This window comes from Lithobates pipiens, unplaced genomic scaffold (assembly GCF_037356315.1).
Source record: "Lithobates pipiens isolate NorthernLeopardFrog02 unplaced genomic scaffold, aLitPip1_a1.2 Scaffold_19, whole genome shotgun sequence".
Taxonomy (NCBI): Eukaryota; Metazoa; Chordata; class Amphibia; order Anura; family Ranidae; genus Lithobates; species Lithobates pipiens.
In genome coordinates this window covers 78,339,567-78,354,506 of record NW_027507764.1, presented here as the reverse complement: position 1 = coordinate 78,354,506, position 14,940 = coordinate 78,339,567, and the positions used below count along the sequence as shown (strand labels likewise).

The 14,940-nt window shown below is 42.0% G+C and overlaps 1 protein-coding gene across 8 annotated transcripts in view; it reads right to left on the bottom strand.

Annotated features, from left to right (window-relative positions):
• The window catches only part of MLLT10 (MLLT10 histone lysine methyltransferase DOT1L cofactor), a 307,092-nt gene that overhangs the window by 111,633 nt on the left and 180,519 nt on the right, over positions 1 to 14,940 (bottom strand). For all 8 annotated transcript variants that reach the window (XM_077490949.1, XM_077490944.1, XM_077490945.1 and 5 more), the window contains one exon: positions 10,595 to 11,164. In XM_077490949.1, coding sequence (XP_077347075.1) covers positions 10,595 to 11,164 — 570 coding nt within the window. The remainder of the gene's footprint in view (positions 1 to 10,594; positions 11,165 to 14,940) is intronic.

Genomic DNA, 14,940 nt, shown 5'->3' with positions numbered 1-14,940 from the left:
AGCTGAACCAAGGGCCCCAGTGCTGTAAATGCAAAGTGTTAAATGTTGTGCTGCTCATAGGACAGGCAAGCCATAAACATTTTAAGAACAAGCAAGGCTTACAATAATAAAAAAAAAAAGCTAATGCAAAACGGAACAGTAAGGTGTCTAACACCATATCTGTAAATAAAATATTTAGGAAAAGCAGTCTAGGAACAGGTAATGTCTGCAAGAAATATTCCTCAGCGCTCCTTTGCTGGAAATCATCTGATTTGCAGTCATCTCCCAGCAATGTTTGCTCTGCTTTGAATAACAGACACAAAGGTAATTAAAAATTTGACGACATCCAATTTACTATGGCTCCCGCCATTTGCATAGTGTCATGCTGGCTTCCCCTTATATCAGTCAAAATTAGATTTCTATAATCTCGTTAAACAAATCAGCTTTTAGAAGCCATTGCCAAAAATTCAAACCACTTAACCAAGCAGCATGGAAGCTGGAGCTTTCTTTGATGCCATAACTCTTCGGCCGTTACAGGCGCCTCCCACAAGTAATTGTGGCCCGGCTTCCATTTTACCAAATTCCTCCTGTGTGTTGCTGCGTTGTGGGTGGTTATTATTTGCTTCAACAGACACTCCAGTCAGCATGGAGCAACTTCATCTTCAGCCACCTATAAGGGTTAAACCACAAAGGGATTTCCCATCACCTAGTTACATGAAATGAAGCCACTTGTTGAAGAAGCCTCGGATCCACAACGCTGGGGGCCGTGACTTCCAGCAAGCGGTTCCATTGCTCAGCAGCTCCATATCAAAAACTCCCATGTAGATTTGTTTGAAACTCTTTCCGATTTTTTTTGGAGGTTATAATTATTTGCAGCCTCTCAATTGTTTTGTTATAACTTAACTGCTGAAGAGAAGACTGCATGATGACAGGTACAACATATACAGTGCCTTGCGAAAGTATTCGGCCCCCTTGAACTTTTCAACCTTTTGCCACATTTCAGGCTTGAAACATAAAGATATAACATTTTAATTTTTTGTGAAGAATCACCAACAAGTGGGACACAATTGTGAAGTGGAACGAAATCTATTGGATATTTTAAACTTTTTTAGCAAATAAAAAACTGAAAAGTGGTGCGTGCAAAATTATTCGGCCCCTTTACTTTCAGTGCAGCAAACTCACTCCAGAAGTTCAGCGAGGATCTCTGAATGATCCAATGTTGTCCTAAATGACTGATGGTGATAAATAGAATCCACCTGTGTGTAATCAAGTCTCTGTATAAATGCACCTGCTCTGTGATAGTCTCAGGGTTCTGTTAAAAGCGCAGAGAGCATCATGAAGACCAAGGAACACACCAGGCAGGTCCGTAATACTGTTGTGGAGAAGTTTAAAGCCGGATTTGGATACAAAAAATTTCCCAAGCTTGAAACATCCCAAGGAGCACTGTGCAAGCGATCATTTTGAAATGGAAGGCGTATCAGACCACTGCAAATCTACCAAGACCTGGCCGTCCCTCTAAACTTTCAGCTCAGACAAGGAGAAGACTGATCAGAGATGCAGCCAAGAGGCCCATGATCACTCTGGATGAACTGCAGAGAACTAAAGCTGAGGTGGGAGAGTCTGTCCATAGGACAACAATCAGCCGTACACTGCACAAATCTGGCCTTTATGGAAGAGTGGCAAGAAGAAAGCCATTTCTCAAAGATATCCATAAAAAGTCTTGTCTAAAGTTTGCCACAAGCCACCTGGGAGACACACCAAACATGTGGAAGAAGGTGCTCTGGTCAGATGAAACCAAAATCCAACTTTTTGCCCACAATGCAAAAATGATACGTTTGGCGTAAAAGCAACACAGCTCATCACCCTCAACACACCATCCCCACTGTCAAACATGGTGGTGGCAGCATCCTGTTTTGGGCCTGCTTTTCTTCAGCAGGGACAGGGAAGACGGTTAAAATTGAGGGGAAGATGAATGCAGCCAAATATAGGACCATTCTGGATGAAAAGCTGTTGGAGCCTGACGGAGATTTATCTTCCAACAAGACAATGATCCCAAACATACAACAAAATCTACAAAGGAATGGTTCACAAATAAACGTATCCAGGTGTTAGAATGGCCAAGTCAAAGTCCAGACCTGAATCCAATCGAGAATCTGTGGAAAGAGCTGAAAACTGCTGTTCACAAATGCTCTCCATCCAACCTCACTGAGCTCGAGCTGTTTTGCAAGGAAGAATGGGCAAGAATTTCAGTCTCTTGATGTGCAAAACTGATAGAGACATACCCCAAGCGACTTGCAGCTGTAATCGCAGTAAAAGGTGGCTCTACAAAGTATTAACGCAAGGGGGCCGAATAATTTTGCACGCCTCACTTTTCATTTTTTTATTAGTTAAAAAAGTTTCAAAAATCCAATAGATTTCGTTCCACTTCACAATTGTGTCCCACTTGTTGGTGATTCTTCACAAAAAAATTTAAATTTTATATCTTTATGTTTGAAGCCTGAAATGTGGCAAAAGGTTGAAAAGTTCAAATGGGCCGAATACTTTTGCAAGGCACTGTATAGAAGGATTTGTTTACTCTCTGTGCATCACCGGAGGCCAGTCACATCACTAGGTATATGTAAGGGATTCCAACCACTTTAACCACGTGACCTCCAGATTAAAAAAAATCAGCAACTTATATTGGGACTGCGATAGACAATTTGGACACTAAATGACACTTTTTGAGGACCAGTGACACTAATAAAGTGATTAGTGCTAACAAATATGCACCATCACTGTACTAATGACACTGGCTGGGAAGGGGTTAACATCAGGGGCGATCAAAGGCTTAACTGCCTAGCCTGTGCTTGTGTACTGTGGGGGAGGTGTTTTTACTAGGGGAAGGCATTGATCCATGTTCCCTACTCACAGAACAGAGAGCTGCCTTGTTTACATCGCAGATCGCTGTTCTGGCTCTCTGCATAATGATTGGCGTGTGCCAGTGAACATAAAGTCCACGGTACCCACAGAATCACAGCAGGAGCGGGTTGCCAGCTGGGCAGATGCGCGCCCCAGACCCGGAAGTGTAGGATCACGTACTAAGTACATGATTCTGTGCAGTAGAGGCGCCTTGCCGTCGTATATGTAAGTTATATGGTCAGCAAGTGGTTATGAGGGGATATGATGGCTATATACAAATATCTTATTGGTGATTCCAACACCAACTGGTGACCAATCAATCAACTTGGGTACATTCAAGCTGCCCATACATGAACCGGCTGAGATTCAAACTGTTTATGGCCTTCCTTATTAGCTTACTTGTTGTAGGCCAATGAAGTTGAAGTCAGAGACTCGGTAAAACAGCCAGACAACTACGGCTTACAAAAGTAAGTGCGCCTCCATGGTAAAAGCACTTATGGTATATGCAAACATGTTTCATGTTATCCCCTAATTCATGTTATCTCCTAATACAGGTGTAACATGGTCTAAAAAGTGAACTTTTTGAAACAAAATTTAAGTGAAGATAGAATTGGGCTTTAACACAGGGACCTCAGTGCCATAGGGCAAGAGTACCAACCACTTGGTCACCAACATATATGAGATATGAGCAGCAAGCATGTTTATGTAACCAATGGCAAAAAAAAAAAAAAAGACTGCTAAGTAGTAGGACTGTGAACATGCAAGCAACCACACTACATAATGTCTATGACCAGAGTTAATGTACTGCTGCTACTTAAATTCGCAGCTAGAACTTCAATTTACACTGATAAACGTCTTGTTTAATTGACCTTGACTCAAGTGACCTCATCCAGCTGTGCGGAAAGGCCCTAAAAGCCTTGGTTGTTGCAAGTACCATGCATTTGCCATTAAATAATTATTATTTGTGCTGCTATTGTAGAGCTGAACAAGGCTCTGGATTTGCAGGCGTTGAGAGCTCGCTGGCGTTTTAATCTACAGAGTTCACTCTGAAAGATGGCACCCTTCATCTTTTGCCTTGAAAAGAAGCTGCTCCATGCAGACACAAGGAAGAATGAAATGTCACTCAATAACCAGTGCACAGCTTAAAAGCCCATTTACATCTAGACTTGTGGGTTCTGTTAGGTTCAAGGGAGAAAGTAGTCTTCAGATGTATAGACCTCCTACCTAGCCATTGAATTAATGCAGTTACACTATAGAAGACAGAAGCATGGATATGAAATCTCGGTCAATACAGCATTTGCAGAGTTAAGTGCTCTTATGTCAATTCATTTTCACCCTAAACCAAAACGGTGACTTTTTATTCTTACAAAACACCCCGGACAACACAACAAAGAGGGAAGCTGTACAAGTAAAGCCTGGATGTTATTTTCATATCCAAGATTAAAAGATAAAAGCTGCTCAATCCACCAGATCTGCTATTTAACAGACTCATAGGAGGACCTTTCCTTTTTTTTTTTTAAACAACTTCCTCATTAATTAATCAGATGCAAGTCATGAAATATCTGAAAATATTTTCAGGCATTTATCTTGTCATAAAAAAAGATGACCGGCTTGGGTGGACAGTCTATATACATCGGTCCTTTTACATTGAATACTATTATGGCAGCAGGCAGCTGCCATAACCCCGGTATTTTTTTCCTACGGCGGGCAGTCCGCTTTAAAACCCCTTTCACACTGCGGCGGGAGGTACGTTAGCGTTAAATCGACACTATTTTTAGCGGCGCTTTACCTTTGGATTTGCAGCGCTATTTGGCTGCTAGTGGAGGCGTTTTTACCCCCCACCTGTTAGCGGCCGCGAAAGGGTTAAAAACCACCACAAAGCACCTCTGCAGAGGCGCATTGCCGGCAGTATGGCTGTGGTGCCCCATTGATTTCAATGGGCAGGATCAGTGTAGGAGTGCTGTCTACACCGCTCCAAAGATGCTGCTAGCAGGACTTTTTTTTACCATCCTGCCAGCGCACCACTCCAATATGAAAACCCTGGGGGCTTTCACACTGGAGATACAGCAGTGGCTGTTTCAGGTCGGTTTACAAGCACTATTTTTAGAGCAATAACGCCTGCAAAATGATAGACATGGTCTGCGCAATCACTTTCATCAGTGATGGGAGAAGTGCCCCTTATCCCCCGCCCCCCTCCAGACACGTCCCGGTCGCCTCCACCACTTACAGGATCCGTCGGTAACGGCGGAGACAATCCATCTGGGCAGGAAGTCAAGTGAGGGAATGATGCCCCCCACTCGACTATGCCCTTGGAGGACGGAAGTGACATCAAATGTTACTTCCACCCTCCGCCCTAAAAGGACAATTTTTTATTTTTTAAATGAAAAGATTTTTTCTTTTGCTTTTAAGTGTAAATATGAGATCTGAGGTCTTTTTGAGCCCAGATCTCATATTAAAGAGGTCCTGTCATGCTTTTTTTTTTTTCTATTACAAGGGATGCTTACATTCCTTGTAATAGGAATAAAAGTGATCCAAACTTTTTTTTTTTTTTTTTTTAAAGGACAGTGTAAAAAAAAAAAAATAATAATAAAAAAAGTAACAGAAATGAGCTAAAACATGTAAAAATTCAAAGTGCCCTGTCCCTCCATACTCTAACGGTGTTTAAACCACGTGAGGTATCGCCACGATCGTTAGAGGGAGAGCAATAATTCTAGCACTAGACTTCCTCTGTAGCTCAAAACTGGTAACCTGTAGAAATTTTTAAGCATCACCTTTAGAGGTTTTAAAGTGCCAAAGGTTTGTTGCCATTACACGAGCAAGTGCAATTTTGAAGCATGACATGTTGCGTATCATTTTATTCGGCATAACATTTTACAATACAGAAAAAAAATGGGCTAACTTAATCTTAATCTCTAATTTTCTTTATTAAAACTTTTTCCAAAGCAAAATGCGTTTTTAAGATTGCTGCGCAAATACGGTGTGACAAAGTATTTCAACAACCGCTATTTTATTCTCTAAGGTGTCTGAAATGTATGTATGTATGTATGTATATATATATATATATATATATATATATATATATATATATATATATATACATACATACATACACACACACACATATATATACACACACACATATATATATATATATATATATATATATATATATATATATATATATATATATATATATATATATATATATATATATGTTTGGATGAGCCAAGTGATTTTCTAGCAAAAAAAAAAAATATATATATATTTTAACTGTACAGCTGCTTCCTATAGTGGTAAACCTGTGGCTCGATCTCGAGCCACGTTGCCTGTGCCTACAGACAATGCTGCTTGGCCCTGCCCCCACTTAAGGATTTGACTGATAGCAGCAGGAGCCAATGTCTCCCGCTGCTCCACAAAACATGTGAGACCGGGGAGGTAAGAGGAGAGAGCTGCTGCAGACATGCACAGCACTGGATCTAGTGAGGGCTCAGGTAAGTATTGGGGGGGGGTTATACTTTAGCTAAATTTTGCATTCCTTGCATGAAGGTAAAATATGTTTTGGCTTTAATGTGCGTTGATGTTGCCTTGTCATGCATTTTGAAGCATTTCCTTGGATTTTACTGGAGCACACATCAAGCATAAACACAACAGGTAAAGGGTGGCCTTACAAAGGGCATAATGACATAGCAAGTAAGAGTGATGAGGAACAAACATATGAAGGGGAAAAGTCCTAAAATAGAGTCGTTGCCGGTGCATTAAAAAAGAATATAATATAACAAGTGCTTTTGCTGTGAAAATTGCAATTTTTCACAAAGTAAACCACCGTGGCTTGCATGGAACTGATAAGTGAACGAGTATTTTAACAGGGACAGGACTTGTTTTTTCTTTTTAGTTAACTGCATACCATAATCCTAGTGCAATAGCAGAACAGTAATGCTTGTTGTAAGAATGTTATTGTGTATAGAATTAAGAGCTGTGTGGCCTTCTCAACATATTACAAGGGAGACAGCCTGAGCTGGATTTGGGAAGTTGTGAATTGGCATATTAGCACCTCATCTAATTATACAAAATAAGACAAGTTCGTGAAGTGTAGGCAACCTTTTGAATTTAGTGTGCCAAAAAAGGTTTGTAAAAAAAATTTAAAGCACCCATCATACGCCCCAAACTTTAAATCTTGTGAAAGAGGGACATCTCAGGGAGATCTGTATAGCATATGTAATATGTCCTCACCACAGAAAAAAATAAAATAGACATGGTTGAATTATGCTGAAAATTGGGTGAATCTGAGCCTACGCATGTATACACCACACATACACATGAATATTTTAGCTTTTCATGTGACAACACATGAAGAAATGTCACTTTGCTACAATGTAAAGTAGTGAGTTTTCAGCTTGTAACAGTGTAAATTTGCAGTCCCCGCAAAATAACTCAACCTACAGCCATTAATGTCTAAACCGCTGGCAAAAAAAAGCGAGTACACCCCTGGGCCCAATTAGCCATTTTCCCTGCCCGGTGTCATGTGACTGATTAGGGTTACAAGGTCTCAGGTGTGAATGGGGAGCAGGTGTGGTAAATTTGGTGTTATGGCTCTCACTCTCTCATACTGGTCACTGGAAGTTCAATATGGCACCTCATGGCAAAGGCCTCTTTGAAGATCTGAAAAAAAGAATTGTTGCTCTACATAAAGATGGCCTGGGCCAGTGATGGCAAACCTTGGCACCCCAGATGTTTTGGAACTACATTTCCCATGATGCTCAACTACACTGCCAAGTGCAAGAGCAACATGGAAAATGTAGTTCCAAAACATCTGGGATGCCAAGGCTCGCAATCACTGGCCTAGGCTATAAGAAGATTGCCAAGACCCTGAAACTGAGCTGCAGCACTGTGGCCAAGACCATACAGCGGTTTAACAGGACAAGTTCCACTTAGAACAGGCCTCGTCATGGTCAACCAAAAAAGTTGAGTGCACGTGCTCAACGTCATATCCAAAGGTTGTCCTTGGGAAATAGACATATGAGTGCTGCCAGCATTGCTGCAGAGGCCAAAGGGGTGACAAGCAGATTAAGGACATGGATTACTGGAACCATGTCCTGTGGTCTGATGAGACCAAGATAAACTTCTTTGGTTCAGATGGTGTCAAGCGTGTGTGGCGGCAACCAGATGTCTTGCCTACAGTCAAGCATGGTGGTGGGAGTTTCATGGTCTGGGGCTGCATAAGTGGGGAGCTACAGTTCCTTGGCGGAACCATGAATGCCAACATGTACTGAAGCAGAGCATGATCCCCTCCTTTCGGAGACTGGGCCGCAGGGCAGTATTCCAACATAATAACAACCCCAAACACATCTCCAAGACCACCACTGCCTTGGTAAAGAAGCTGAGGGTAAAGGTGATGGACCGGCCAAGCATGTCTCCAGACCTAAACCCTATTGAGCATCTGTGGGGCATCCTCAAATGGAAGGTGGAGGAGCGCAAGGTCTCCAACATCCACCATGTCATCATGGAGAAGTGTAAGAGGACTCCAGTGGCAAACTATCAAGCTCTGGTGAACTCACCCAATGCCCAAGAGGGTTAAGGCAGTGCTGGAAAATAATGGTGGCCACACATAATATTGACACTCTGGGCCCAATTTGGACATTTTGCCTTAGGGGTGTACTCACTTTTGTTGCCAGCAGTTTAGGCATGAATGGCTGTGGGTTGAATTATTTTGAGGGGACAGCAAATTTACACCGTTATACAAGCTGTACACTCACTACTTTATATTGTAGCAAAGTGTCATTTCTTCTGTGTTGTCACATGAAAAGATAATAAAATATTTACAAAAATGTGAGGTACTGTATTTTTCAGCTCTTGTACTCACAATTACAGTGACGCAAATAAAGAGTCTTACAGACATACATAATCAGCACAAATTATCATTTTTTTGAAGTTGAACATTTTGCATTCCTACCCCCAAGTAACCCCTTGGATGGCACAGCACAGCCAAGTTGAGGGAGCTGAGCTCTGGGGTTAAGGGGTTAACATTGCCTGACTGCAGTATTAGTGTTAATAGGGCAGTCCAGAGGCAGCAGTGGTGTTCATTGGAGCTAGGATGGTAAAGGATTAGTGTGTGCAGAAGAACAAGGAAAAAGTGTGTATGACCTCTGGGTTTTACTCCAGTGGGTGGTGCCCCTCTTCATACACAGCGTTAAGCATCCTCAGCTGCCAGCATGCTTTTATCAGGTAAGTGGGCAGAAAAGGCATCGGGTGCCACCCCTGGCATGCAAGCTGGGGGTTGCCAACCTCTTGTATGAAGTCTAAGGCTAGGTTTACCCTGCTGCAATACAATTTAGATCCGACATCCAATGAGATTATGTGGTGTTACTTCAATGCAACTTTGATAAAAGGTGTGTATATTCAGTAGGGCCACAATCCCAATGGAATCACACCAAAGTAATACAGGAACCTTTTCCAAAACCACTCCTCGCAGAGTCGCATTGGTGTGAATGGATATCATTGAAAACAATGCGATTACCCTTGTCATGTGATTCTGTGCGACTCAAGTCACTCTAGCTTCAACCAGGCCAAGGTTCTTTTTTTTTTTTTTACTTTGCCCAGATATACATTAATAGATTTCTGAGCAGATGAGAGGTTCACAATCATTTAATGACAATGTTTCAACAACTAGCTTAACTCTGCTATAGGGTTGCCATTGCTATGGAATATTTAATTAGGGGATCGCATTTGGGATTTTAACCAGCAAGTTGCCAGAGATTGGTAGTTAGGTAACGGTATTGCCTGGATAAGTGGATGGACAATGTTTGAGCTGTTAACTTTAATAATCAAAAAGCTTCTTCTAGGTTACAACAAACATTTGGCCTCATGTACACTGCTGCTGCTAAACGGACGGACGGACGTTTAGGAGCAGTTGGCCATTTTTTTCAACTGCCCCTGAACGCTCTTCTGTGTTATCTTATCTGTCCATGTACACAGGGTTGTTTACAGTTGTTTCCAGCCAGTTGAGTTTAGAGGCTTTTTTTGGAACACAAAAAAATGGGTTCAGAAGCTGAGTTTAGAGGCACTTCAAGCAATGCTGAACGAGTTACCGCGTTGAGCCGCTTTTCGTTTACAGGCGTTTTTCAATTTTGGCTATTTTGAAACAAAATTAAAAAAAAATTATTTTTTAAACGCTTCCAAAATGCGAATGTGGCAAAACGCTGCATATAAACGCGACAAAATGGACATTTTAAATGTGGGTTACTATCTTTCAAGTTAAATCATTCAGGAGAGGTTGTAAAAGAACACCCCGTGTACATGAAGCCTTAAAGTCTTGAGTAATTAGTCTGTGCCCTCAGGCCAAAACCTGTTAACATTTTAAATTCACTGCAGACATGTTCCCCTGGGTAGATCCACAGGCTCTCATCATATAATTCTCTAAAACCTCATCCCCTCACTCCATTGTTTCTGCATAGAGTTTACCATGGACTCAGTGGGCAATGACAGTGATTTAGCTAGCTGGAGAACCAGAAGATAAACAAAAAGATGAAAATTAGGAGGCATGCTGTTCAGAATTCAGGAAACAGTCAGACTCTAGCAGCCGTCATGCTCTTTTAGGGAGACGAGGAGAACATGCCATTACTGACCCCTGTAGTGTACAATTAGGAAGGTTGATCTCTGGATTTATCTTTTCTAGATATACATTTGTATATCTCTAAGAAGATTATATTACTTTACATACCTGAACCGACAGGAGATGAGCCCACACTTAGACTCTGCAAGCTGCCATTCCTGAGCAACGTAGGAGACCTCTGAAGGCCAGAACTTGCTGTGCTGCCTGCCGCAGAAGCCACGGAGGACGTGGGGGAGGCAGAGGATACAGAGAGGTGGGATGCTGTGTCCTGATTCTTGCTTCCTTTTGGCCGTCCAGGCCCATGCTTACTTTGTTTACTTCCTCTTCGCTTTTTCTCTTTTACCGTATCCTCTTCCATCATGGAGGATTGTACCCGCTTATATCCCGATACAGAGAGTCCGGTATTTGTGTAATCCCCAGAAACACTATCAAAGTTTTTGGTCTGGAAGGACATAACTGGATTTGTTGAAAGGCCCATCAGAGAACTGAAAGCATTTACTGTCCCTTCCTGCAGAGCTGCCTCCCCTTTAAGAGTGTCTTTAGTTGACAGCGCCTGCTGAGGATGGTGATAGGTATCAGTTCGCATTTCTGACTCAGAAAAACTCAGAAAGTCTTGGGGTGACTGAACCGAACTTCCAGAAGACGACTTAACACTGCCGGGTGTCCCCGAAAAGCTGCCTGGAAAAAAAAATATATATATACATATATATTGAAAATGTATGTACACACAAGGTAGTAGACCTGTATCTACCAAAATTAAAGCCTTGTACACACAGGCTGAAATTGTTAGAAATCTGCCGGTTTGGCAGGAACTAGCCAGCTTTTTGGTCTGTGGAATGGGCATGCTTGAAAATAACAGCACCCAACCCCCATCTGATCAGCACTAGCAGACAATGACTTACAGAGATGAATAGCTCAAACTTATTTTACACACCCAGGTGAATGAGTCAAATGAAATACTGAGACTTGGCTCCATATGAGATTTCAATCAGAAAGCAAAGCAAGCCTCAAGGTACAGACCTGCTTCTAGGACAGTGGTCTCTAAATGTGGGCATTCACTTATCTGGCCCTTGGGGCACTATTCCACCAACTAACACCAATGATGGAACACTATTCTTCTCATGAATATCCACAATGGTGCACTATTTCTCCCATTAAAACCAATTGATGCCAGGCATTTCTAGTTTTACTGGCCACAGTCTGGCCCCCCTTAAATCTAAATTCAAGTGAATGGGCTGCCCTATGCGTGACAAGTGAAAATGCTCCAAAACACCAAAAAAACAAACGCATGCCGGGTATGTGAGTCTTCACTACGTGGAGATGTGAACGAGGTCGGAAGTAGGTGGAAGGTGGTATTGTAATGAGGGAGGTGTAGTCCAGAGTGTTGAACACGCCCTATTACACCCTCTTCTGTGATGCAACAAGGAAGTGAAGGCTTCTGGGAGATGACCTAACAGGAAGTGAATGCTGATACAAGCTACAGGAAGTGATGGAATCTGAAAATCCATTCAAACATGCAAAGACTGACAAGATTCTAAACATCCTGTGGATGAGGTGAGAGAAAAGCACATCGGGAGGGCTGGGCTAGAAATAGCATTGGAAAATTCTTCTATTTATTACAAAAAGTGAAATTCTGCCTGAAAAGGTGAACTTTTTCAGTAATGTGCATTTTTCTTTCACCTCATCCACATGAGCAGCATAAAACACAGGCCTATATGTATGTATGCCTCAAACGCAGAAATTCCACATTCTGGGCATAAGTCCCTGTACGCGATTGTTGCTCAGAACAGTGTACAGCCAATCCAGGATTCTGACAGGCTGCAGAATGTCAGCTGTATAGCGATACCTGTGCCTCTCAGGTGCAAAAATACGCCATTTTTTTTATGCTGTACGAGCCAAACCAAATACGTGCATGAGGCTTTATACTTCTTTCCAGGACTGTCCCTGAGGCAGCATTCACACTACAGCATTTTGAATCGGCAGATTTGTGTGAATAACAAATTGTGGAACTCGCATTTGAGATGGCATTTATTTTAATGACACCTCAAATCGTGGTGCGGGTTAAATTGTCATTCGATAAAACGTGCTGCAATCGCAGAAATCCGCAAGTGGGAAGCATGTATGCAAAAAGAATCTCCTGAACTTTTTTTTGAGCGATAAGCTTCCTGTGATGTGGATTGCAACATGTTTTATTGAGTGACAAATCGTGGCATACCCGCATCGTGATTTGAGCTGTCATTCAAATACATATATACACACACACATACACACACACACACACACACACACTGTGCTTATCGGCATATAACACGAATTTTCCCCTTAAAATCAGGGGAAAATCGTGGGTGGGTGTTATACGGCGATCCCCCACTGATTGTGAGTGGAAGAGCGAGCCCCGCCAAAATACACATAGCCGAGTGTACTTGCATAGGCTCGACTCCTCTTGGCGCCGCTCACAATCACGCCCTATGATGGACATAACACAGTAACTGGGTGTGACTGAGCGTAGCCGAGCCTAGCCGAGCCTAGCCGAATACACTCGGCTATGTGTATTTCGGCGGTGCTCGGCTCCGCCAACAGTCATGCCCAGTCCCTCCATTGGATCTGTGTTACGTCCATCATAGGGCGGGACTGCAAGAGGAGCAGCGCCATATTTAAACTGCAGTGACACTGACAAGGCTGCAATGTCACTGACAAGGCTGCAAATGGACACTGGACAAGGCTGCACCGATGGGAATTTAAATGTAAGTTTTTTTCCTTAAAATTCCCTCCTAAACTTGGGGTGTGTGTTATATGCCGATAAATATGGTGTGTGTGTGTGTGTAATATACACACACACACACACACACACACACACACACACATATATATATATATATATATATACATATATATTACACACACACACACACACACACACACACACACACACACACCGTATTTATCGGCATATAACACGCACCCCAAGTTTAGGAGGGAATTTTATATTATATATATATATACACACATATACACATACATACATACACACACACACACACACACACACACACAAGTTGTATATCTCCAGCTCTACAACCCTTTAACATATGTATGGCATCAATTTTTATTAGCATATACATCACTAATTTTAAGCAAATTAAATGCAATCTTTTTTCCCTACAGTACAGCTCCATTTTATAAATGGAAAGGTATGCTATAGAGCGGCAGAGCACAAGGTCTTCTATAAGTAACAGATGATGGCTGAGCCACAGCAGGCTGCAGGATTATTCTGAGCAAATAGATCTCAGAGTAATTAAATTTTACTTTACAGAAAACTCCTTTACCATCACTAAACAGAACTCGTTTTGTGAAGCATGAGGAATCGCAGAAGGGGCTTTTGGTTTCCAGCTATGTGCGTTCATACAGATATGGTACAAGATATTAAACACCATACATTATAGTCTACATTTACTTTCCTAACATAAGGAACCAACATATTTCTGCAGCCTAATCTAAGTCTACACAGTGGTGTTTTATCCAACACTCACACTAGGTTTCATCACTCCATTCACATATTCATTCATTCACAACATTTTTTTGATTTTGTTCCTTTTTCATGATTTAAAAAAAAAAAAAAGTTGTTTGATTTTACCCATTCACTTATATACATACATTCTTTATATCTTTTATATTTTTGACCAATAATTTTTGATTGATTGCACACTTTACACCTGTGGGTCTCTCGCCTCAACCCCAGGTGAGACATGTCCAGGCCCTTCGCCCTTTCATCCTGAAGCTGAGACCAGTTTATGAGCTGACCCGTAAGTCTTTGATTCATTTGCGGCTTTCAGTACATAATTGTGTTCCTTGGAAGACATTATATATTAATAAACCTCTTTTATTTATCCCTTTTTAGTTTAACTATTGCATCCCACTCCTGATGAGTAGCTATACTGCGAAACACGTAGAGTCCACAAGAGTGCCAAGACCCGTTTGTCTTAACCACTTGCTGCCCGCCATATAGCAATAGGACGTCGGAAAAGCGGTTTCAATATCCTGACCAGGCGTCACACGAGGTCCAGCAGGATATCAAGCTGCTGCGTGCCACCCGTGGTGCACATCGCGGTGATCGTTGTTGCAGTGTCTCTGACAGACTCTTTACCACGTGTTCAACTGTGTCTAATCACGGCTGATCATGATGTAAACAGGAAGAGCCAGTGAACGGCTTTTCCTCACTCGCGACCACCGGGGATGCCAATTAGTGCCCAAAATGGGCATCACTGATTGGCATCCATACGATCAATAAGTGTACATCAGTGTCTATATCAGTGCCCATCCATGCCACCTATCAGTGCCCATCAGTGCTGCATATCAATGCCACCTATCAGTACCACCTCATCGGTGCTCATCAGTGCTGCCTTATCAGTGCAGCCCCATCAGTGAAGGAGAAAACTTACAAAACTTTGTAAATA